Source organism: Petaurus breviceps, unplaced genomic scaffold (assembly GCF_028583685.1).
Source record: "Petaurus breviceps papuanus isolate PSGF00001 unplaced genomic scaffold, PetGlider_PUasm1.0 90919, whole genome shotgun sequence".
In the NCBI taxonomy this organism is placed as follows: domain Eukaryota; kingdom Metazoa; phylum Chordata; class Mammalia; order Diprotodontia; family Petauridae; genus Petaurus; species Petaurus breviceps.
Window position 1 is genome coordinate 10,641,949 of NW_027187378.1, and position 25,923 is coordinate 10,667,871.

Genomic DNA, 25,923 nt, shown 5'->3' on the forward strand with positions numbered 1-25,923 from the left:
TAGCTAGAAGAAACGTGGCGGCAGTGAGCAACAGACAAAGGAATAAAACGGCTTCTCGGAGGCTCTCGACAGAGATCGAGGAAGATAGAGTGGGTGAAGAAAGCAGCCAATCTACGTGGATAGAGCGGCCACCTCTTCACCTGTGCTCACCTTGCTGCGATCGTCTTCCTGCTTCAGCAGCTCTGGAACAGAGGCCATAGCGAAGAAGGTTGGGAATGGAAAAACTGCGACTGCGGCTCCTCTCGCCCCCGCCCCCGCTAAAGTACCTACTCTCGGTCGGGCCGTGGCTCCGCCCCTGCCTCTCCACGCCGCTGGACTCCTCCACCATCCCAGCAACGCCCTAGCGAACCGCACGTGGCAGCTTGCAAGGCCAGGCCCGGTTCCGGGCCCGCCGCCCGCCCACCATTTTGGAGCCGGGCAGAGGAACTCGTCCTAAATCTAATCCCCTTCCTTGAGGTCTCTGTCCTAGGCGCCGATCTCAAGTTTGGAGAAAGAAGAAAGGAAGGAGGGAGGGAGTTGAGGATGCTATCTGACCCACCCCTGGGAGAAGTCTGCTCTTCCTGCAGGACAAGGCACTGCGCAGAGCCCACTGTTCATGCCAGAGCCCTAACTCAAGATGGCGGCTTGGAGGCTCGCTTGAAAGGAAAAAGAATCGAGAGCCGAGGCTGGCCACGTGACCACTCTCCCGCGCCTCACTCAATTTTTAGGGGCCACAGCCCATAAGGACGAAAGGGAATGAGGGGAGGGGCGGAACGGAGAATGTCAGCCGCAGAGCATGATGGATACCGTCGCTCCGTCCCGCCAACCTTCTGCTAGGTCCGGTACGTTGGAAGCGATAAAACTACGGGTGGAGAGAAGTCTCGCGGGAGCTGCCGCCGCCAAATCTTGGCGCTGCAAGGAACTATCTAAAGACTGCAGCCCGCGAAAGGTACAAACAGGACCCTGCCTCCCGTCCGACGCTCCCTCTAGCCTTCAGCTGCTTCGAGAGCTTTAAATCGACCGCACTGTCAGGGCGCACGCTGTGACCCCATTTCCTCCTAGTCTGCTTCAGGTCGGACTCCTTCCCCTGTCTCACGTTTCTGTGTCGGCACGCGCGCAAATTGCGCGCACGTTCCCCTGCGGAGACGCGTGCTCGCCCATTGGGCGGCAAATTCTTCCTTCCCGCCACCTCCTAATCCTAGGCTCTCTCTGTAAATGCTACCTATTCTTATTTTTTATAGTCATTCACGTTGTCGTAAGAAGGTCTCCTGCATGCCGTCAGCGGCCGCTGAGTCCTCTCCCAGGATTGGGGCCCATATTTGTAGCTGGCGCCATAGCGGTGAGGGACGATTCCCACCCCCAGGTGTGTTTAATTTTAACCACGACGTTCCGTCTGGTGCCTCAGTGCGGTTTAGAATCCCCTTCCTTTCCACCTCCCTCGGAATATAGCACCTTGCAAAGAGCCGCGCAGGTGCCACCACCCCAGCTCTTGGCGTGCTGTCCCTCTTGAAATTACTTTGTAGAAACTTTCTTTACTTAGCTGCGTATATACTGTATTCTCTGAATAGAATGTAAAGCCTCCCTTTGGGAGCAAACTTTCCTTTTTGTCTCTGTTTTCGTTGCTTTGCACAGTCCTATTAATCATTGCTTTTCATGATAAATACCTTTTATATGACACTTTTAAGGTTTGTAAGACGCGATACAGATATCTCATTTTATCCTCACAACAGCCGTGAGAAAATAGGTGCTATCATCCCAAAACTCAGGCTGGGAGATTTTCAGTAACTTGCCTGGGGTAAAATAGCTAGTGTCTGGGACTGACAGGTACGTCTGATCCTCTGGTCCAGAGGGCGGAACCACCTGTCTGCATCCTAACTTATGTAACTGGCACAAAGTGCTTTTATGCAGCAAATGGTGTGATTTGAGCCTCACCAACAATCCTGTGAGTTAGCTACTCTACATATATATTGTCATCCTCAATTTATGAATAAACTGAGGCTCAGAAATGGTCAGAGTGCTAGTGTCAGAAGTAGAATTTAAAACCCAATTCCAAGGCCATTGTGCCTAGCACTATATAATTGTTAGCTCTTGTCATTTTAATTATTATTATTTCAAACAGATTTTCTGGTTAGCAGTTTCACAGCTCATTGTCTCTCAACTCAACCAAATATCAAGTACTTGCTATGTACAAACTGGGTTTCTTTCTGTTCCTCATAAATGGCACTCTATCTCCTTTCTCCACACTTTTGCAGTGGCTGTTTCCCATGGCTTGAATGCATTCCTTCCTCTCCTATGCCCCCTGTTTCCACCAGAACTCTCCTCAGCCACCACCTTATATATGAAATCTTTCCTTTCCCAGTTCCTCATGCCCTCTTTCCACCCCGCCAAATAAAAATTTATCTTCTATCAGTTTTGTATATACTCACAAGTTGTCTCTCTCATTAAATCTAAGTTCCTCAAAAAGGGCAGGAACTGGGTTTTGTTTGTTTGAGGGGAGAGGCGAAGATCAAAGGATTAGAGTTGGAAGACAGGTTAGAGCTCATCTCCCTCATTTTAGTTAGTGCCACTTTGTCTTAAACTCTACTAAAATGTATTTGTTGTTTACTCATACATAAAACTCAGAAGATAGATCGTATAATCTATGATCTAGCTTTGAAATTCTATGATTCTGTGAGTATTGGAAAATTCATTTCATGTACTCTAAGAACCAAGGGGCAGCTGCCTGCTAATACTGAAATTTCCCCAGTGATCAAAGAGCACTCTCCGGGCATGTCTTTTTTGCGTGATTTGCAGAGGCAGGATCAACTGGATGATCAACATAAATGGTTCAGTGCCCTGAAAAGTCAAGTACAAGTTTTGTTAAGTAGGAGTGCTGGCATGGAAAATTACTGGGGAAAAAAATATTAAACTGCTTTGTTGAATCTTACTTTCTTCAACTTCTATTTCTGTTGGTCAAAATACTGATCACTAACATTACCTTTTCTCTTTCATAGGACACCCCCCAAAAAAAACATTGACATTTGAAGTGAAAGAGGGAGAACTTTGGACCAAATTATATTCCATGTAAATTTAGAGCCCCCAAAAATGCAGTCACTGTCAAGCATATGCAAGAAACTTGGAAGATCAAGTAGGTTTTTCGTAGAACTAGCTCCTTCTGTGGGTTTCTCCAATTCATGTTACTTTTGTAGCCAGAAGAAGAAAAAAAATCCTTATCAAGAAGTCGACCAGGATAAATACTCTAATTTAATACGTTCTATTATATCAACCAAAATTAGTTCTCAGACACCAGAATCATTGTTTCAAGAAGATGATTTATTATATGGACCTGTGAGTAAATGTAAGGTCCAAGAGCAAGAATCAGGATCAGTAGTTACACAAAATACAGTTCTTCTCCTCAATCCAGAAAAAAGAAGTGGATCGAGCATTGTAACTGATTTGTCAGTTCCTTTGAAAATACCTTTGCAAAATAATAAAATGCCTAGTGTTACTCGAATCCTTCAGCAAACCATGACAGCAAAACAAATCTTAAATCTCGAGAGGTGGAAGCAGCAAATGATTCTGGAGCTGGGAGAGGATGGCTTTGCAGAATATACTTCAGGTAATTCACTTTATTTCTGTACAAGTTATATTTTCTAGAATATATAGTGCTATTATATATCAAATATAAGAATTTTTTATTCTGTGATGATGAGAAGGGAACCATTTTTTAAATGTTGCTTAAAATCCACTGCAAATTTCCATATTAGAATTACTTGTTTTCCATGATTAGGGATAGGAACTGGACATATGACTTCATTTTTACATGCAACTACCAGTTAAGGAAACTCCTATTAATGCAGTTTGGTGCCTTCTTTTCCACATGTAATCTTAAAGCAAAAGTCAAATACCCAGCCCACAACACTCCCAAATACTGCCCAAATCAGGTTAAAATGTAGTCCGTATCTGATTTTAATGTGTTGATGTATTAATAAAAAAAGAAAGATGTGGTTTTCTAAGTCAATATGCAGCCCACAGGGTTCCTTATGTGGCCCCATTTCTATTTGAGTCTGACACCACTGTCTTAGTTTCTAGCACTCAGAGGTTAATTGACATCCCCAAGATCTGCCACTGTCAGAAGCAGAGACCAGTGACTCCTGGCTATGAGGCCAGGATGCCGTTCTCTGATTAAAAGAGAAATTTTTTTCTACTGTTCACATTGCATAATATTGAAGATAATAGAAAATAAACCTTTTAAAATTCTAGTTAAATTGAATATAATATTGAAAACACTGTCAATAAACCATAACACATAGTCTGAATTCAGATCTTGGTAAAACCATGCTAACCTGTCAAATCTAACATCTTATTGAAAATAAGTAAACTAACTTACAATATTACTGTCTCAGGGCCTAGGGCCTATTTTGAATGCTAAGTATCAAACTTCGTGGAATTTTGTAGGCAAAAGTATCTTTCAGCAGCAGAAATTCCCTTCAGATAAGTGGATACCCCAGCAAATAATAACAATGGTAGCAGAGAGAAAACTGGTTGTCAAACCACTAGGGAGGCAGCTATAAAAGAAACCAAGAATCATTGAGGTCATCCAGATTTGGAAGTGGAGGGAACCTTAGAGAGCCACAAATCCAACCTTCTTCTCATTTAACAATTTAGGAAATGAAATGGAGAACTTAAGTACCTTGCCTGAGGTCACAGTGAGTAGATGCAGGATTTGTACACAAGTCCTCCGACTCTGAACCCAGGGTTATTTATTTATACTCTGCCTTGCTAGCTTTCTGCCTGAGTCTGAATGACCTTTTAAATGGTCTTCATCCTTCTCCAGGTGACACTAATGACTCATATCTCCCTGGGACTTTCTCTACCTACCACTACAAATTTTGTCACCCTGAAAGCTCACTCCACCCTTGGACTGCTTCTCACCCTGGAAGTACTTTTTGTCCCTAAGGCCTCACCTTCTGACTAACTAGTTCCTCCCAGGGAAAGTTTGGCCTTCTTAAAATGAACTCTTGTCAAGAAGTCGAACCCAACAAATATTCTTAATTTAATTCATTCTGTTGTGTCTACCACAATAAGTTACCTTATACCAGAATCACTGTTGTAAGAAGTTGATATATTTTATGAAACTGAGTAAAAGGTCAAGGAGCAAGTTCTTCTCCTCAGTCCAGAAAGAAGAAATGAACCGAACACTCTAACAGTTAGTCGAACTGATTTCTCAGTTCCTTTGAAAAAGTTGTTTGCCACTAGCAGAGGCCTATTTAGTTCACAGTAGAGTGTTCTCATTTAAACTATTTTTATCTTCAAACAGTTCAAAATAATTATAATTTTGAAAATATTCAAAAAATTATAATTGGAAAAATGTTCAGAAACTATTTTAAAGAAAGTATTTCTGTGATAATTGTGGTTTTGAAATTGAAATTAGGGATTTTCTTAGTGCCGGTTTTGAGGTCTTATTTTTTTCTGCTTTTTTTTTCTCTTAGACATCTTTTTGCAAGGAAAACACTTCCATGAAGCGTTAGAAACCATGCTTTCATCCCAAGAGCAATTAAAGGAATTAGATGAAAAAACTGTTAGCTCTGGCTATGTAGCAAGTGTCCAACACGTCCTAAAAGATATAAGTGGAGTAAGAGCTCTAGAAAGTGCAGTTCATCATGAGACCCTTAAATACCTGGGCCTAATGGACTGTGTAGCTGAATATCGGTAAGTGCTACCTTATAGATATCCATAGCAGCTGGATGAAAATTAAGTCATATGGATAGCATCATCTCTGCCAAATATTACCTTTTACTTTGTTCATTGTTCCCAAGGCGCTACTCCTCTTCTCCAGGCTTGTCTCTACCATTCCTGAAAACTGATTATTTAAGGTAGAAATGAGCATGATCCATAACAGGATGTTATTCTGTATTGACTTCCCTTTGTTCAAAGCCAAATTTTTTAAAATCAAGGTAATACCTCAGTAGCCCAGAGCATTAACCCATTCCTTAGCTCTTTCCTCCTGTCTACCAAGCACAATACTATATCTGAGGTAGTCTACTGTTCCCTATAATGCCCAAAGTTTAGAAAGAACTAATTTTGACAGCACCACCACTATCTGTTAGCTGTAGCTGTGTGACTCAGAAAAATCACATAATCTTTCTAAGTCTCAGTTTCCTCATCTGCAAAATGGAAATATCAATAGCATCTAATGCAGGGTTGTTGTTAGGATCAAATGAGATAATGTAGGTAAAGCATTTCACAAACTTTAAAACACTGCATTAATGTCATTTATTAACCTTGTTATCCATCATCAGCTGATTAAAGCTATTGTTCTGAGATTTTAAAATACAAATGGTTGGTTCTGCCCAGTGCAGACAGAAAAACTTATTTCTCCATGTCTTTCCTATTTTCCTAAGGATAAAACTATGATTTATTGACCTTAAAAGTCTTCTGTTCTCGGTTGTTCTTCATTTTGTGACCTAGGCAAATACCCTGGGCACTACAAAAATTTCCTCTGCCAAATTTTTCACTATCTCCAAATTCCAGAGATAATTTATCAAAGATCTGCATCTGTGACCTGATAAAACTTCCAGTCCCTCTTTTTTTCTAGCAAAATATATTAATGAAAAGCAATGGACAGGAGACAAAGTAGTACATACTGGGGTATACCCTGATGATAATCTTAAAGTACAGTTTGGTGCTTTTTCTTTTTGCTTTCTTTTGCTTTTATTTCTGGTGCGGGGAAGATAGGGCAATTGGGGTTAAGATCACATAGCTAGTAAGCGTATGAGGCCAGAGTAAGGTATAAGATCAGATTTGAACTCAGGTCCTCCTGACTCCAGGGCCGCTGCTCTATTCACTGTGCTGCCTAGCCACCCCAGTTTAGTGCTTTTTCTTAAAAATTTGAGACAGGATGGTAAGTTTGTTATTCAACAGCTAAAAGACTAAAAGAAGATACTAGCTCCTCCTCTCTCTCTAGAGATTGCTTCTTTCAACCACTTACCAAGTATGTGCTTCAATTGTTTCATCTGCAAAATAATAACCATTGCTGTTATTCATTCATTTCAGTCATGTCTTATGCTTTATGACCCTATTTGAGGTTTTCTTTGCAAAGATATTATCATTTACCTTTTCCTTTTCTAGCTCATTGTACAGATGAGGATCTGAGGCAAACAGGGTTTGGTTACTTGCCCAGGGTCACAAAGCTAGAATGTATTTGAGGCCAGATTTGAACTCAAGAAGACGAGTCTTTCTGACTCCAGACTCAGTACTCTATCTACTCTACTACCTAGCTGCCCATACATTGTTAATTATTTCAGTGGGATATTAAGAAGATTAATTAATAAAAGTTAGCAAAAAAACTAAGGCCACACCCAAGGCTAAAATCTCATAAATTTTTAATAAGTTCATACACTATAGGTGTATTTTAAATTTTTTTTACCATGTCATGATCATTGTGAATAGGGAAGTAGAGCAATTTTTATGGGTAAGATAGTATATTTCAATGTCATGACAAAGTTATTTTCTGAAAAGAGCTTTATAAAGTTTTACAATCCAAATACTATAACAACACACACTAGTATTGACAACAAAAATCCCCTTATTATAGCAGTCAACAATCTTTTAAAGGTGGCATGCTCTATTTTTATCCATCCTTCCCCCCATCTTGAGAAACCATTGAAGTATGAGATGGGAACTTTGAGGAACCCCGCCTCCACAAGAGAAAACTCCCCTAAATCTCATGATCACATGGTTGGAGGGAAAGAAGAGTGCAGTGAGGTGCCTCGACCCCCAGACAACTCTCATCTCAGTAACCCTTGAGAGTTCACAAAGAGCTTTCCTCACAAGCCTAAGAGGTAAATAGTACACGTATTGTTTTACACAATCTGTAGGTGAGCAAATTGAGGCTCTGAGAAGTTAAGTGATTTACTCAAGATCACAGCTCATGAAATGGCAGAGCTGCTGTTTCAACTAAGTCCTCTGATTCCAAATCTAATGTTGTTTCCAGACAGTGTACTGCCTCAGTGTACATTCCTATATTTTACTCTAAAATTCTGGCCCCTATGCCCAGGACCACCCTTAGGGAAGGAAGTAAAGTGCCCCAACATAAGCCCAACCCCTATCAGGCTCCCATTAAAATTTCTTTTTCTTTTTTAACTTTAAAAGCTTTCATGTCTCCAGGCAGTCCCTTTGAAAATAAAAATATCCTTAGATATAGAATACCTTAGCTTTTAAAACCTTAGTTAAAAATCAGAAATAGAGAAGATGAAGACAGCTAGACATTTTCTCTGATCCTCATGACCTCTCCAACCTCTCTAAAATAGAACTTAAGTGTGAGGAGTAAAATTACTTTAATTTCAGCTATCTCCATGGTGCAGGACACCAAGGACGTTAACAAGGTGAAAACTAATGAACTAATAATAGCATAGAAGGCTAATCCCTAACCCCTAATTCACTCACTCATCTCTTTTCCCCCTACTCCCTATCTTGTTCAGACAGAACTACACAAGCTTATAGGCTTTCAAGAGCACAGCTCTACCTTCCTCTCAGTGCTGTGGAAAACCAAAAGGCAGAAGCTTGCTCTGGCTGGAACAACAGCTTGGCAGCTCAAACAGGACAGAGGGACAGAAGTAATGTGAAGCCCTCTACCAAGCCTGAGGAAAAGACCCCAGCATCCAACTGGGGCTAGTTCTATCCAACGAGAAGTCACTTAGGACAGAAACTGAGGTAGATGAAATGTGAATTGCCCAGTATGGGAGGAGGCTAAGATGGCTTTGAGATCCAGCTCCTAGGGAAACTACCCTCAAAGGGGAAGGAATCAAAAAGTGGGGAAGAGGGGAAAAATAAAAAAATAAACACTGAAATTTCCAAAGATCTCAGGAGGAAGAAAACTCAATTAAACACTTTGAACATAAGTAGATAAACCAATAGGGAAGATATTAATAACAGAAAGTAAAATGGCCTCCAGGTCAGGGGAAAGAACATAGGATCTATGAATAAATATCTCAAGACAAAGGAAAATAAATCAGTACCTGATAAAGCAAATGAACCTACAGATCAAAAGAACATGGGACCACAGCAGGATATTCCTGAATGGCTTAAAGGAGAAATAAGCATCATGAAAGCAGAATTTAGGGCTTATACAATACAGCAGAAATAATTAGCAGAACAGAAAAACTTTAATACGTGGTGATGAGTCTTACCAAAGAAACAGAGAGAATAATTAATTGGGAATGTAAGTGCACAGAAGTAAAGGACAAGCTAAGAGAGGAGAAGCAGTAAAGTTAAAAGGAAAACATGAACTCTATACAAACAAAATATATTGATCTATAAGCTCAATAGATACGATTTAGGGATTATGGATCTCCCAGAAGGAGCACAAGTGAAAAAACCTGAACATAATACATGAAGGCTGTCCGGAATTTCTGAATATAGAAAACAAAGTGCCAATTGAAAGAATCCACAGGTTGCCTCCCGCAAAAAATCTGTGCATCAAACTATAATTTATATAGTTGTTAAACTTAACAATTCCAATGACAAGCAAAAATTCTTCAGGCAACCAGGAGAAAGGCCTTCAAATATTAAGGAAAGGAAATTGGACTGATAGAAAACCCACCAGAATCCATAGGAGAAAATGGAGTAACAGTTTTTTAAGAACTTTAATTCATAAGAACTCGAAATAAAGGAAATTTGATTGATTAGAGAATGGCTAACATTGTGAAACACAAATATAATGAAGTATTTCTGCCCCATATGAAACAATTATGAGAAATCTAAAGACAAATAGGAAAATGTAAATGAATTAATAAAGAGCAAAGGAAATAGAACCAGGAAAACAACATATGCAAGCCCTACAACAATATAAATGGAAAGAACAGAAGAAAAAAAACTAAATGCTAGGTGAACTAAATTAAAATGACCAAGCTTGACCTAGAAAAGGAGAGGAGAACATGTACTGCCTTCTCTTTGTAGAGCTTGGGGAGGATGGGAACAGGACAATGCATATATTGTCAGACTCACTTGACATGTTAGTTTGGATGAACTGTTTTTTCCCCTCTCTCTTTCTCAGTTCTTTGTTAAAAGGGATGGCTCTCCATGTAAGGAAGTAGGGGAGGAATATGTTTGGAGATGAAGGTGATGTAAAAAGAAAAGATGTCAATAAAAAAAATTTTTTTTTAAGGACCCTGGTGCACTGTAAGTATGCAAGGTATTTTGAATTTGGGGAGACTTTGCCCTTTTTTTCAAATTTATTTTTTACTTTGAACTTAACAAATACCACATAAAATAGACATTTCCATATATGTAATTGAACAGAAAAAGACTACTAGAAATGGCAACTCTTGATTATGTACAGCTTGCTTTTCTTTTTAAATATATAATAAATTCAACATGTAACTTCCAAAGCTGTCATACTTGTCAGTAATTTTTTCTGATTGTGCATTTTTTTAAATGCTTCAATGACTATTTTCTTTCTATTTTTAGACAGCTGTTTTTCTGTACACCGTGACTATGGCAACATAAATAGAAAGAACAAAAAAATAGTCAAAATTAAATACTATGTAATTAGAATGACCAAGCTTGACCCAGAAGAAGAGAATTAATAATCTACCTCCCATCTTTCTTTGCAAAGGTTGGGGGCACATAATGTCACATATAGTTGAAGTATTTATTTTTGCAGAATTGCCTTTTTTCTCTTTTTCATTTTTATTCTTTTGAGTTTGAAAAAAAAAAATTGTACTTCTATTCCCCCCCATTTGGAAAAATAATAAAATGAAAAATAAAACCATAATAACAAATACGCATTGTTCAGCAAGAGAAAGCCTTACATTGGTAATGTTTTTCACATCAGGGAATTCACTCAGCACATAGTGCTCAGTAATAATAGCTAGCATTTATATAGCTAGAAAGTTTGCAAAGTGCTTTACAAAAATCTCATTTTATCCTCAGAACAACCCTGGGAATTAATTACTATTGTTATTCCCATTTTACAGATGAGGAAACTGAGGCACGGGGCAGTCAAGTGACTTGCCCAGGTTCACACTCCTAGGAAGTATCCAAGGAAGGATTTTAATACAGGTCTTCCTGACTCCAGGCCCAGCACTCCATCCACTGTGCCCCCCCCCCCCAGCTGTGTCAGTAAATTTCATTGATAATGATGGACTTTTTCTCTTTTTCATTTCACACAAGAAATACTTCCTCGTCATCATTTTTAGTTTGTAATAATAGAAGTTGTGTTTTTTAATTATTCATTCCAATGGAAACCTGAAGTAGACTATAATAACTAACCTGTAGTGGGTACTTTAATGTTTATCAAGTAATTTACATACTTTATCTCATTTGATCTTTTAACAGCGCCCTTTGAGGAAGACACTCCAGGTATCATTATCCCCATTATACAGATGAGAAAACTAAAGGCTAGAATATGACATACCTATCAGTCAAATCGCTGTTAAGTACACAAGTAATATGTCAAGTTGGATCTCTGTTGCTCTTTTTTTTCTCACCCTTTGTGTGAAAATGAGGCCACACAGAAGAAGTGTTAAGGAAAGAGTAGAGAAGACAATGAAGAGAATGAGGACTTCAGGGAGCAGATGCTGTTACTGTAGCTAGTACTCACATGTGCCCCCCCTGCCTGAGGTACTCACCATAGCACCACAGGAAGCAAATTACATTGTATGCCCTGAAAGGCAGCAGCTAATAATTACTTTGAATTAGCGTGTCAAGGAAAGGTTAAAGAGCTTCTCACTGAGAAAAAGGAGCTGACAAAGTTATTATTAGCAGTGGTGTCTTTCTTCTCCTAAAAGGATTAAAAACCCAAGGGGGAGAGTCTTTTAAAATGGAATGCACCTTACTGTGAAGTATTGAGACAGACTTCGAAAATGTCATGAGTAATATATAGCAAAGGGCATGTAGTAAGGGCCTTCACTCAACTATTGTTCTTGCTTAGCAGCTTAACCTGAAAGTCAGGCTTTTGTATTGTTTTCATTGTAGGGGTAAACTGTGTGTGATCGATTGGAAGACATCAGAGAAACCAAAACCATTTATCCGGAACACATTTGACAACCCCTTACAAGTGGTAGCATATGTTGGAGCCATTAACCACGATGCCAACTATAACTTTGAGGTCAGTCTTTTGACCTGAACTTTAAACTTTGCTTGTTTTTGTTTAAGGACCTTGCTTCATTTGTGCTTTATTTCTTCCATCTTTGTGGTCCCTTATGCTTAATCTCTCTCTTGCCCCTCAGTCAATCTGAAAAGGATTTTCTTTCATTCTTCATCCTCTCTGGACTTCTCTACTTATTGTCCTCCATTTCAGTCCATCAAGCATTTATTGCTTTCTGCCTATTGACACTCCAGAGCCATACCATTGTCCTTTATGGTGGATGGTAGCTTGGTCCAGAGTCTTATGCCAAATGCACCTTGGTAAACATGAAAACAACTTGTAGATTGCTTTATTCAAAGGTTAGGTTTTTTTACCTAGAAGGTGAAGAAAATGTACCAGAACTCTAAGCCTATTTTAGAACTTGCTGAAAGTACTATGTGTTTTTCCTCAGGTTCAGTGTGGTTTAATTGTGGTGGCCTACAAAGATGGATCCCCTGCTCACACACATTTCATGGACTCAGAGCTCTGTTCCCAATATTGGTCCAAGTGGCTACTTCGACTAGAAAAATATACAGAAAAAGAAAAGAACCAAACTACTCCGAATCCAGACTAGGATATGGGATACTGTTCAAGGCCAGTTTACCCTTTCTCACAGTTTGGGGAAAAGGGTGCTTCAGTAATTTAATGAATCCATGATCTTATTGTGGGAGTGCTCCCTCCACCTCATCCACCTCTCTGCTAAATAAAGAAATCTACAAGTGGTCATGCTTAAATGTTGATATTGATAATGGCTACCTACCACACTATCACCAGCAAAGGCATCATTGACTTTCAGTTGTGAAAACATGGATTTCCAGTCAGTTCACTGAAACCAAAATGAATGAAAACCTAGAAGACTTTTCAGTTGAAGAGCTATCCATCAATAACAGGAAAAAACAGCTGTATCAATTTGTCTTACATTAGTGTGGCAATCATTATTTCCCTGAAAAGAAAGAAAATAGATTGAACAAAGACTCTAAAAGAAAGAAAATAGATTGAACAAAGACTCTAGGTAATCTTGGACTATATTGTAAAACTTTTTATGTCGTTTTCATTCTGAGCATTAAAGGACTATATCCTAATGTGGCCAGATATAGGAGCTCAAGAAGTCTTTGTTGATAGAATTTAGTGAACAAAGCCTATGCCTAGGTAACATTTGTATTTTTCCCAACTACAAATGACCACTAATAAAACTTGTAAATTGTAACCTAAGTGTGATCAATTACATGTGTGTATGCATATGTTTGTATAAGTTTATATACATGCAATATGTGTATAAATATGTACATATAAATATGTATTATATATATATATACTTCATTGTATTCACTGGCAAATCACTGGGGCAGAGCACAATCCATACATGCCTTTTCACCCTATGTAATTCTTGTCCATCAATCAATCAATAATAACATCCAGTATCTTCCATGTGCCAAGTGCTTGAGATACAAAAAGAGGCAAAAGACAAGCTCCAACCCTCAAGGACCTTAAATGAAAAGGGGTAGAAATCATGCAAACAGATACATACAGAGCAAGCTAAGTAGAGGAGAAATAGGAAATAACAGAGGGAAGACACTAGAATTAAGAAGGGTTGGAAAAGGCTTCCTAAAAGATGAGATTTTATGTTGGGACTTAAAGGAAGTCAGGAAAGGTGGAGTTGAGGGAAACATTCCAGGCATACAGGACAGCCAGAGAAAATGCCTAGATCCAAGAAATGGAGTATCTTATTCATGAAACAACCAAGAGGTCAGTGTCACTAGTACACTGATAATTTCTCCATAGCATTTAAAGTGTATCCAATACCCAGTGCACTAGAGGCCTTTCTCTAGAATTTTTTTAACTTTTTGTTAAATTATATATCCTAGAAAAATTATCAAAAAGGCTACCAGTTCAAGTATTTATTTAGCAAAGTAAGAAGTATTTATTCACTTTTTTAAAAATTTTGTGTGTGTCAAAATATTACCAAGAAGTAGATGGAGTTGCTTATACTGAATTATCTATTAAACGAACATATATGTAGATGTGTGTGTGTGTGTGTGTGTGTATATATATATATATATATATCTTACACAAATTCTTAAACATTTCCTTTGGCACTAGGTAACAAACTGTTCCAAGGATTGCTATTTTTTTTTTTAAGCAATTGGGGTTAAGTAACTTGCTCAAGGTTACACAGCCAGTTATTTCTGGGTGTGGTGCTAAGTATCAGAGCCCAGATTCGATCCCAGGTCATCCCGACTCTGGGGCCAGTGCTCTTACTCACTGAGCCACCTGGCCGCCCCTTGCTGGTGCTCTTTTAGAGCAACAAAACCTTTATACTTATGGCTGAGGACTCTTGAGAAACTCTGCAACCTTCATACCTTAATATCCAAAAACAAAAAAAAATGTATAGTGCCTTGTTTTGTGTACAGTTTATATACAGAAAAGTTTGGGTCTTCGTTTTTGAAGATGGTTTGGAACATTATCTACAATTTTACTTTACAATGACAGGAGTTAAAAAAAAATTTTCAGTTTATAATAGTTGTAAACACAAGATTCCAAAGTAAAAGCTTTAGAATGAAATTTTTGCAATGAAAAGAAAATGGCTACTGGTCTCAAGGAAATCTAGATAGCAACTGTGGCCCTAGGAGCTCATCCTCTTTGGGGCAAATCTAACAGTTTGATTTATAAGTAAGTTTTGCAAACATTTCAATAGATACAAAATCAGAAACCACACAGACATTCCCTAACCTGAATGGCTTCAATGACTGAAATTGATTTGACAGTTAAAGGAAGATTACCAAAGAAATATGAGAAGACTGTTCCATGATCTTATAGAACTTTGCTTCTTAGAGCTCTAAAACTACACCCAGAAGGAAATAAATTGTTCTGTGGGTTTCATCACAAACCTTTAGACACCATCATTCAAAACTATTATATAATCCTGTAAACTATAATCCTGACAACTCTGAAGCTCAATCATGGCAAACTGAGTTTTTTTTAAATTTGAGGACTTCATAAAATAACCTTGCCAAAAAAGACCTAAGAAACCAATAACCAATTTCTAAATCTGTTGGGAAACCCTTCCCTATAAAATTCTATCTACAATTATTTATATAAATTGAATTTCTATATAGATAATTCACAGCTTTTTTGGAGACGGTACATTTATGTCATTGATTTGGGAGGTGGCCACCTCTATTAAGCATAGATTGTGAGTTTTACAAAAGCTCATGATTAATTTGTGGCACTAGGAACTTTATTTTCCATTTAAAATACAGGCCTCTTGCACAGCTTTATTTAAATTATGCGTCACATCCCATCCAGCCATCTCTCCTGCTAGTATCCCACTTCTCCCCACCTAGAATAGCACATCTAGACCAAACATGCCTGAGGGAGTTACCTACTCATCTCTGAGATTTCTCATGCCAGGCTGAGTTATCTTGTTCCATGACTAAGTGAGTACTTAGCCAACTAGCCTACTTTTATCCAGCCAATCTAGACCAGACTGCCTTCACATCGCATCCATCAGTCCACGCTGGCCATCTTGCCATTCACCCTATCCCATGATCATCTCCTCCTTCCCTCTTGTTCAAATCAATTCTACTAATCTATTTATCTATATGTACTTGCACTTAGAGCTCTAAAACTACACCCACTTATCTTCTCTATCATTGCTCCTTATTGGTTTTCCTGTGGATCAACTCGCCATTAGTGTTCCTCCCCAGCCTATTTTTAGCCTGCCCAATACTCCCCTAGATAGAATGGTCTTCTTTCATTAAAATAGATCCCTGAAGGCAGAAACTATCTCATTAATATCCCCAGTGCTTAGCATATAGTAAAGACTTAAATAATTTTTCATAAATTTATTAAGACCTGAAGATATTTGTCTCTATAAGTATATTATTACGCAGAGAAAAATTAGGCTATTTATGTCTTCCCAGGTAACTAAATTTGCCTGTCAGACCCCAAAGTGGCAAGAGATTGATAAATTCCTGCATTATTTTGTTTCAGAGCAGCTGCAGTTTATGGGACAGCAAGTGTTGTAGTGAATAAAGTGCCAGGCCTGAAATCAGGAAGATTCATCTTCCTGTAAGTTTGACCCTGGGCAAGCTACTGAACCCTGTTTGCCTCAGTTTCCTCATCTGTAAAATGAACTAGAGAAGGAAATGGCAAACCACTTTACTATCTTTTGCCAAGAAAACCTCAAATGGGGTCACAAAGAGTCATACAACTGAAAAAACTGTTCAACAAAACAAGAATAACAGAGCTACAGTTTGCCTAGGCATGCCCTTGGCGGTCCAGTTCTCTAGAGGCCAAGCCTACTTTCAGTCTCTCATGAGCAGGCAGGAACCCCATGAGGACAAGGGGAAATCAAGGGAAGAGCCATGTTCTACAATTGCTTAGAGATGATAAAAATGAAAACTACAGCTGCCTTATGCAAATTGGATGGTAACAGCAGGGGTTTAAGAGAAAAGACCAATTAACTAAATGAAATTTAAAATGGAATTCTTACCATACTGCTTAGGGCTAAAGCATGAAGCTTAGAGGACAGAGAAGGTGGGCAAGAAAAATATAGTAAGAAAGCTTACCTGCAGAAGTCAATCATTGTAAATAAATGAAGAAATGTGAGAGAACCTTAGATCAATAAAGCCTTGTGCTCAATATCAGAGGGCTCAGAAGGCTGGCTTAAATCCTACGTCTCTATCACTTGTTACCTAAATAAATAGGTCCCAGCTTTCCTCTTCTGGAAAAAAAAGGTAGGGGTAGTAATAGATTGCTACCCTTTTAGTCTCTAAAGCCATGCCTTGAAGTGGGCTAAGTAAGTGGACTTACCCAAGGTCTCTCACATAAGTAGGCAGTGTCAGAGGGATGAGATTTGAGCCTGGATATTCTGATTCCAGGTCTCTTGCTTCCTCTAGTACAACCCACTGCCTTCTCAGAGGGGGCACTCAATTGTCAAATGAAGATGCTTCTCTGACAGTGCAGTCATCAAAAATGTGTTTCAGTCAATAAACATTAAGAGCCTACTTTGTGCCAGGCACTGTGTTAAGGGCTAGAGACATGAAAAAGAGATAAAAGACAGTCTTTACCCTGAGGAGCTCACAGTCTAATGGGGGAGACAGCATACAAACACAATGCTGTATAGTCTATATACAGGATAAATAGGAAATAAGAGAGGGAAGGGAAAGGCTGTGGAAGATGGGATTTTGGTTGGGACTCAAAAGAAGCCAGGGAAGGCAGAGATGAGAAGGGGAAGAATTCCAGGCATGGGGTGGGGAGGAGATCGGGAAGGGGAGAGCTGGGAGAAGGAGGAAGCCAGAGGAAATGCCGGGATGCAAAAGACAGAATGCCTTGTTTGAGGAACAGCAAAGAGGCCAGGCCAATTTCACTGGATTGAAGAGAACCTGCCTGGAGTTCATTGCTCTCCCCAAAATGATAAACTTCTTACCTTCTCTTTAAATACCCACTTTCTAAAACGAATCTTGTTTAAAAAAAACTTCAAAGACTCGTGTGTGCCATCTAGTGGTAAAATAAGCACAATGTAGATTAAAGGATGATTATTACAAATAATAATTACAAATCAGTATGTTGTAGGTCATTCAGACATTTAAGTTGCGGTAGTCATTTTAATTAAGATATAGATTTTCTGAACTGGGTTGAGTTAGTTGTAAGAACCTATATTATCTATTTCCCATCTTCAATCAGTAGTTTTCAGGTTTTTTCTATCCTCATATGGTAATATCCCTAGCTAATTTTTTAAAGGGGTCAGTGATTAGAACTACAAGAAACCTTGGAAGTCATTTGGTATACACGCTTTAAATATGTGTGTGTGTGTGTGTGTGTGTGTGTGTGTGTGTGTGTAAAGGAAACCGAGGTACAGAAAGTAAAAAGTATAGTGGGAAGAGCCCTGGATTCAGAGTTAGAGGATCTGGCTCTATCATTTATTATCTGAATGACCTTGGGCAAATCACTTAATCCCTCTGGGCCTGAATTTCCTCCTCTGACAAGGGAAGGTAAAAGGAAGTGAATTAACTCCAAGGCACTTTTACCAAGAAATCTATCATCCCCATGAACTAAGTAGTAAGTGATTACTAGGACTAGAAGAACCTAGCTCTTTTTGTAAGAAAAAATGTTTTTCTTTTTATTATCATGAACTTAATAAATATGAACAAACATGAACATCTCTCTCTGCAAAGAAGAACAGACAAAGGGGACCGAACATGAAGTTGTGAATCTTCACTACATACATCTCTCCGGTTTGGCTTTTTTGGATATACTTCCAATTTAACATGGTAATCAAACCAGCCTCCTGACTCAGTCCAGGGAATTTTCCTCCACACCAGAGGTATTAAACACCTTACCTGCATGGAAATCCCAGCTTTAAAGCACAGCCCAAACCAGATTAAGATTTAATTAGGAAATATATTTTTAATTTTAATTTTTTTCACTTTTTGGAGGGGGAAGGCAGGGCAATTGGGGTTAAGTGACTTGCCCAAGGTCACTCGGCTAGTAAGTGTTAAGTGTCTGAGGCCAAATTTGAACTCAGATCCTCCCAACTCCAGGGCCGGTGCTCCATTCACTGCTCCACCCGAAATATATAACAAAATAAAAAATGTTAAATTTGTGGTTTTCTAAGTCAACATTTAGCCCCCAGGGATCCTTATGTATGGCTTAGTGGCACACTGCTTGAGTGTGATACCACTGCTCTACAAAGCACTACATGGCTTCTTCTGAAAGGAAAGTCTCCTGTAAGGAAAACTGCCCTCAGAACCCTGATCATTTCAAGTTGTTCACAGTAGATTTGCAGTTTCATGTACAATCACCTTTTTTATTGTACTCTGTTATGGAAATAATTGTTTTGTTCCATAAATTAAAAATAAAATTTAAAAAACTGATAGGGAAGTTAAATTAGGAGTTAAAATCAGTCCAGACCGATATACTTATTAAGCACCTACTGAGTATTAGGCATTAGAAAGTAAAAGTGAAAACCTGCCTTCATTGGGCTTACATTCTACTGGGGGGGTAGCAGAGCTGATATGGGAGGAAACTCTCCCAATGCACATCCACAAAAATTCTTCAGTTTATAATCTTTGAGAGTTACTTGTGGTGAAGAATAGGGTGACACAGACAGAGTTGGGATTTCAACCCCTCTTCCTAATTCCAACTCCAGCTCTCTCCTTCTCTCTCTCTCTCTCTCTGCTGCCTTCATGAATCAGGACTACTACCTATAAATAAGGAATTATATACATGAAAATTTGAGGGAGATTGAGACTCTTAACAATTACGGGTATTAAGAAGGTCTTCCCACCAGAGATGATGTTTGAGCTGAGCCTTTGAAGGAAATAAGAAATTCTAGGAAGTAGAAGTGAGGAGGGAGTGCATTGAAGGAATGGAAGACCAGCTCTTCAAAGGCACCAAGGCAAAAGACAGAGTGTTGAGTATTGACAATAGCAAATTATGGCAGTTTGGCCAGATTGCAGGTTGCATGAAGGAAAATAATATGCAATAATCGGGGGCGGCTTGGTGGTGCAGTGAATAGACCACCGACCCTGGAGTCAGGAGCACCTGAGTTCAAATCCAGCCTCAGACTCTTAGCACTTACTAGTCGTGACTTTGGGCAAGTCACTTAACCCCAGTTGCCCTACCCTACCCTCTCCAAAAAGCAAAAAAAAAAAAAAAATGCAATAATCCCTATAAAGTAAGTAGGCTGGAGCCAAGTTGTAAAAGACTTTAAATACCAAGCCTTTTTTTTTTCATCCGGGAGGCAATAGGCAGCAACTGTTAACAAACATTATTAAGCACTGAGTGCTAGGTACTCTGCTAGCCCCGGGAGATACAAAGGCAAGGACAAGGTCACTGCCCTCAAGGAGTAAGCAAAAAATCTACCTTCTTTCCTACCTTTCTTGCCTGTGATGTGGCTGTTATAGTGATAAGTGCTACCAAAAAACCCCTGCAAAAACAAAGTCCCTCAAGGAACTCATATTCCAGTGGGAGAGACAATATGCCTATGAATGACATACTTGTATGTAAATATACAGGGTAAATGAGAGGTAATCTCAGAAAGAAGGCACTAGAAGTGGTGGTCCTCTCTCTGGAGGTAGACAGCATTTTTTCATCACAAGTCCTTTGAAAAGTCTTTCACAGTTGATCATCATTACAACATTGCTGTTACTGTGCACAATGAATTCCCAGTCCTTCTCACTTTACTTTGTATCAGTTCATATAATTCTTGCCATGTTTTTCTGAAACCACCCCCCTTGTCATTTCTTATAGCACAATAGCACTCGAGCACAATCATAAGCCACAGCTTGTTCAGCCATTCCCCAGTTGATGTGCAGCCTCTCAGTTCAAATTCTTTGCCAACATAAAACAAACTGTTATAAATATTTCTGTACATATAGGTCCTTTTCCTTTTTTTTTATTTATTTCTTTGGAGTACTGACCTAGTAATGGCACTGCTCAATCAGAGGGTATGCAGTCCTTTGGACATCATTCTAGAACAGTTGGACCAGTGTACCAACAGGGCATTAAGGTACGTTTCCCCTGTTTACCTCTACCCAGATCACCCCCAACTAGGGCAATCTAGACAAAGGGAATCTGCCTCCATTCAGATCTGTCTGAGTAGAACACAATAGGTCAGAATTCACTTGGACTAGAATCTCTTTACCTTTTGGTCAGATCTAAGCTTTCTTAGTTGAACAAATCTCACTCAAGATTTCACCATTTAGCCTACCCTTCAGAGAACTAAGCTTTGACCTAAACTCCAAATGAAGAAATAGGAAGGGAAAAAATCCTGGATCTCCCCAATATTAACTATTGGTAATTTAATAATCATTTCTCTCAAAAAATACATATCCTAAGCCCTCTATTCCTTTAACATGGAAGCTGCTAAATCTTGTGTGATCTTGACCTATCTACACAATATTTGAATGGTTTCCTTCTGATTGCTTGCAATATTTTCTCCTTGATTTGGGAGCTCTATGAAATTTGGCTATACTATTCCTGAGAGTTTTCATTTTGGACTCTCTTTAAGGAGGTGATTGGTAGATTCTTTCAATTTCTGTTTTATCCACTGGATCTAAGATATCATGGCAATCTTCCTTGATAATTTCTTGAAATATGATTTCAAGGCTCTTTCTTTGATTATGGCTTTCAGGTAGTCCACTAATTCTTATATTTTCTCTTCTGAATTTATTTTCAAGGTCAGTTGATTTTCCAATGAGGCATTTCGCATTTTCTATTTTTTTCATTCTTTTGACTTTGTCGTATTGTTTCTTGATGTCTCATGGGGTCATTAGCTTCCACTCGCCCAATTCTAATCTCAAAGAAATTATTTTCCTCAATGAACTTTTGTACCTTTTTCTATTTGGCCAATTCTACTTTTTGTTTTGTTTTGTGTTTTTTGAGGGGGGAAGGCAAGGCAATTGAAGTTAAGTGATTTTCCCAAGGTCACACAGCTAGTATGTCAAGTGTCTGAGGCATTTGAACTCAGGTCCTCCTGACTCCAGGGCCAGTGTTCTATTCACTTCGCCACCTAGCTGCCCCAGCCAATTCCACTTTTTAAAGTGTTATTTTCTCCAGTAATTTTGTGCCTCTTTTACCAAACTGTTGATTTTCTTTTCATATTTTTCTTGCATCATTCTCATTTCTTTTCCCAATTTTTATTCTCCACCCTTATCTCTTTCTTTAACTCTTCCAGGAATTCTTGTGTGGCTTGTGTCCAATTATTTTTCTTTAAGGCTTTGCTTGTAGCTGTTTTTACATTATTGTCTTCTTCTGAGTTTATGTCTTTGTCTTCTACCATGGTGTCATAGACCTCTCCTGTTGACCTCTTAAGTTTTCCCAGTCTGGAAAAATGTCTCATTTTGACCTTTTATTGGTTCTACTGCCCTAAAATTTCATTTGAGATATTATTTTATAGTTGTTTGGAGGGGAATATTAAAAGAGTTGAGATAGGTTGCTGCTTCTAATCCACCATCTTGACTCTGCCTCCTATTTTCCCAAATCTTATGGTATTCATTGTCTAGAATAAACAATTTTGCCCTTAAGTAACAAGAATTATAATAACCTTGATTAAATTCATTGTTTTCTCAGTGTTTCTTGCATTTTTATCTTGTTTCTCCAAATAAATTGTTAGGAGCCATATCTTCTCCTTTTCTGACCTCCACAGCACAGAAATAGTACATAGGAGATACTCAATAATGATCTAGGACTGAGCAATGGACAATTCTTTCATCTCATCTCATTTGATAGCCCTATATGAGCAGGTCGGTTTCTCAGACTTATGAAGGGAGGTGGCTAGTAGAATGTAGGAGAAGCAGCAGTAATATGTAAACAGTACTCTCAAAGGGCTATAAGATCCAGAATTCACCTTACTGGGAAGCTATGTACCTCTCCCATAACTGTGGGGTGAGCTTGATACCAAAGGAAGAGGACAAGAGGCTCCAGATTGATTATAGGAGTTTAATCAATCATTATAAATACTTACAAATACGGCCAGTCTGGAATGGCTGCTAGACAATTCAGTAGATCCAAGCCCAGGACCCTAGGAAAGTCCAGTGATGATTATAGAAATCAGACAAAGGAAGGAGGAACCATAGGGTGTTTCACTGAAGATTGGTGAATATTTTGGGTTTTTCTACTTAGAAATTGGCATTAAGCCAATGTTATGCCCAAACACAGGTTTTGTGTATTGATCATGTACCAGTCCCATATGGGTCATGATATTCTTGTTATGGCTTTCATCAGTCATAGTATCTAAGCTATGACTCAGTGTCAAAATTATGATTCAGTATCTAAGTTATGATTTTTTAACAAGTTGCCATGTCTGGGTTTCTACCTTTCACAGAGCTTAAGTTAATGACTTTTCACTTCTTGCTGTGTATTATGGCTTTTCCCCAATTGGGAAGGGCCTACATTCTATTTGGTGGGGAGTAGGGATGGGATGAAGGGGTCCAGATGTGAGGACACTCCCTCTCCCAAAATAGATCTGTAAGACTTCTGTAATTTAAAATCTTAGAGTTACCTGGGGTAACTTTTTTTTTTCCTTTAAAACACTTAATATACCATACCAATTCCTTTTGCTTATGGAAGCAACAAATTGGACAAAAATACTTTTGCAGAGTTTCTTTGGGCTAAAGTCATTTGCTTATAAGTCAAAATCAAGGAACACAAAGTTGAAAAGCTCTAATGTTGAAAAATAAATAGCCAATTGTCAAATTATTCCATTATCTTAAAATAAATTCCAGCAACTGAATATCCTAAGAGAATGAAAAAGAATAACATGCTTCTATTGAGAAGCTAAATGAAAGCTGGATATTGAACCCCCCCCCTACCTCCCTTTCAAAATCTTAACCAAAAAGAGCCCTGTGAGTGCTTGCTCTGTCACTGGAAGATAGGTGTGCTGTGTAGAACCAATAACAATGGTATCCTCTGAGTCTGACTTCTGGTGAAAAAGAAAAACTTGAAACCCAAAAGACAAAACCAGTAAAATATGGGTGAAAATGTCTAAATGGCACTACTCCCCTTGCGGAATGTCTGATAGACAGTGGAAACACTGAGCATCACAAATGCTGTTGCTATCTTGGGAGCAGGAGCCTTGTGTGTTAACACCCCACAAAAGTATTTTTTGCAAACTGCAAACTATATTCCAGTGTGATGGTCACAGAGCCTTTCGGGGTGACAGCTGTGCATTTTGGGGTTACATCACCAAGTCACATCATCCTTACAAACAGAACACCTATTTAAACAGCCAACGTTAAACTTAAAATGATACTCTGTATTTATACCTATTGTCCAATTGTTGGCTTAGTTTCATAATCACCACATACACTTGACCTGACTGTATTTCTCTTGCTACCTACGTTATTTTTACCAACCATTTTACTTTCCTAAAACTTCTTGGATGACAGTGGTGAAGATGGCTGCAAAACACATGCATTGTGCAGCTTTTTTACAGCCCTTGTGAGCTAGGATGGTTGTAAATGTGTGATTTTGTGTGGGAAAAGCACACAAGGCTAATTTTAAGTGTGCAGGCAAAGCACTGAAAGCAACCCATGCAAACAGATACACGTGAAATAATCAATGATCAAGCTTAGTCTAGACCAGGGATTGGGAACCTGTGGCATCAATGCCACATGTGGCCCTCTAGGTCCTCAAGTGCTGCCCTTTGGCTGAATCCAAACTTCATGGAACAAATCCCCTCAGTAAAAGGATTTGTTCTTTAAAACTTGGACTCAGTCAAAAGGCTGCACCCAAGGACATAGAAGGCTACATGTGGCCTGGAGGCTGCAGGTTCCCCACCCCTGGTCTAGACTAAAGCTATTAGGCTGCCCTGGTAGAGCTCTGTGTGTCAAAACAGCATCACACAGCTACAAGTTGTAGCATCAAGGCCAATTAGACTTCATAATCATGTCAATGGTGACCTCTCCAAGATTCTATGAGTTAGAATGAAGAGCTAATTAATTTGCATGACTGTCTCTTAGCTGCAGGCCTGGATTATATATAGCAGGAGATTTGTTTATGTGAAATCAGAATCCAAGAAAGCTGGTGATGCAAAACTGGAGGACAGGAGAGAGTCTAAGCCTAGATAATAAGATCTGAGAATCACCTATGTAGAGAGGGTAACTGAATTCATGGGTGTTAATGAGATAGCCAAATGAAATAATATAGAGGGAGAAGAAAAACGTGACAAAGATATAAGTGGTGATGACCTGGAAGAAAATCCAGCAAAGAAGCCTGAGAAAGAATAGTCAGAGAGATAGGAGGAAAACCGGGAGGGCTCAGTGTCACAAAGAGAGGACAGTGTATCCAGGAGAAGAGGGTGATTGATAGACAAAGGTTACAGTGAGATCAGTAAGGATGAGGATTGAGAAAGCCTACCAGATGTGGCAATTAAGACATCACTGTTAACTTTAGAGAGAACAATTTCAGCTGAATGATTTGATCTGAAGCTAGATTACAGGGATTTTAGAAGAGATTGAGTAGAAGAGGAAATAGAGGCAGCAAATGTAGATGGCCTTCTTCTTGAGTGAAAAGGAGGGATATAGAATGACAGCTGACAGATGAAATGAGGATTTTTGAGTGTGGGGGAGATACAAGCATGTTTGTAGAGAAGGAACCAGCCAATAGACAGAGACTGAAGATGGGTGAGAAAGTGATAATAACAGAGGGGGCAATGTGCTGGAGAAGATAAGATGTAATGGGATCAAGGGTTCATGTGGAGGGGTTTGCCTTGGCAAGGAGAAAGGACAAGGGTGAAGGAGGAGACAATGGGGAGAAACATCTGAGTGACACAGGATGAGGAGGAAAAAAAGAGGGAGCTTCTGCCTCAATTTTTTCTATGAAGTATGAGGCCAAGTTTTCAGCTGAGACAGTGGGTCAAATGTAAAATATTCTAAAGCCTTTCATAAGCTGGTCTCTTCCCATGTTTGTAGTCTTCTGGCACACAGATCTCTCTCTCTCCTGACTCCATGTGTTTTCATTGGCTGTCTGCCCCTCATGTCTACAAGACTCCGTCTCCTCTGGCCCTGGCTTCCTTCAGTTCGGAGCTAAAATTCCCCCTTCTGCAAGAAGGCTTTCCTGGTCCTCCATCTTAAATCTTTTCTTCCCCCAGCTGTCCCTATACAGAACTTGTTTGTACATAGCCGTTTGCATGGTGTCCTCCCCATCGGACAATGAGCTCCTTGAGAGCGAGTCTTTGCTTTTTTGCTTCTCCCCGTGTCCCCAGTTCTTCCCTCAGTACCTGACGCACAGCAGGAGCTCAATAAATTCAAGCTGACTGACTGACTGGGGGGGAAGAGTGGCATGGGAGGCCTTAGAAGGAATAGAGAGATTTGGAATGGCCAGTATAT

General features: G+C 39.2%; 2 protein-coding genes across 6 annotated transcripts in view; one reads left to right on the forward strand and one right to left on the reverse strand.

The window, feature by feature from the left end:
* The window catches only part of SNX5 (sorting nexin 5), a 50,948-nt gene extending 50,279 nt beyond the window's left edge, over nt 1–669 (reverse strand). The window contains exon 1 of one of the 2 annotated variants that reach the window (XM_069075462.1): nt 539–669. Coding sequence is in view for 1 of the 2 variants with exons in the window: in XM_069075461.1 (XP_068931562.1) it covers nt 151–198 (48 nt within the window). In the remaining variant the exon portion in view is untranslated. Of the gene's footprint in view, nt 1–150; nt 340–538 lie in introns of those variants that run through there. The other variant, XM_069075461.1, reaches the window with a different exon arrangement.
* Nucleotides 670–673: 4 nt separating this feature from the next.
* On the forward strand, nt 674–13,295 carry MGME1 (mitochondrial genome maintenance exonuclease 1). 4 transcript variants are annotated; one of them, XM_069075464.1, is made up of 6 exons: nt 674–928; nt 1,221–1,342; nt 2,973–3,577; nt 5,451–5,670; nt 11,938–12,070; nt 12,501–13,295. In XM_069075464.1, exons 3-6 carry the CDS (start codon nt 3,064–3,066, stop codon nt 12,660–12,662), a joined length of 1,029 nt encoding a protein of 342 aa, XP_068931565.1. In that variant the 5' UTR covers nt 674–928; nt 1,221–1,342; nt 2,973–3,063; the 3' UTR covers nt 12,663–13,295. The 4 variants fall into 4 exon arrangements, with proteins under 4 accessions (XP_068931565.1, XP_068931564.1, XP_068931566.1 ...); XM_069075465.1 differs by having other exon boundaries at nt 768–1,051; XM_069075463.1 differs by lacking the exon at nt 1,221–1,342 and having other exon boundaries at nt 678–928.
* Nucleotides 13,296–25,923: the final 12,628 nt, after the last annotated feature.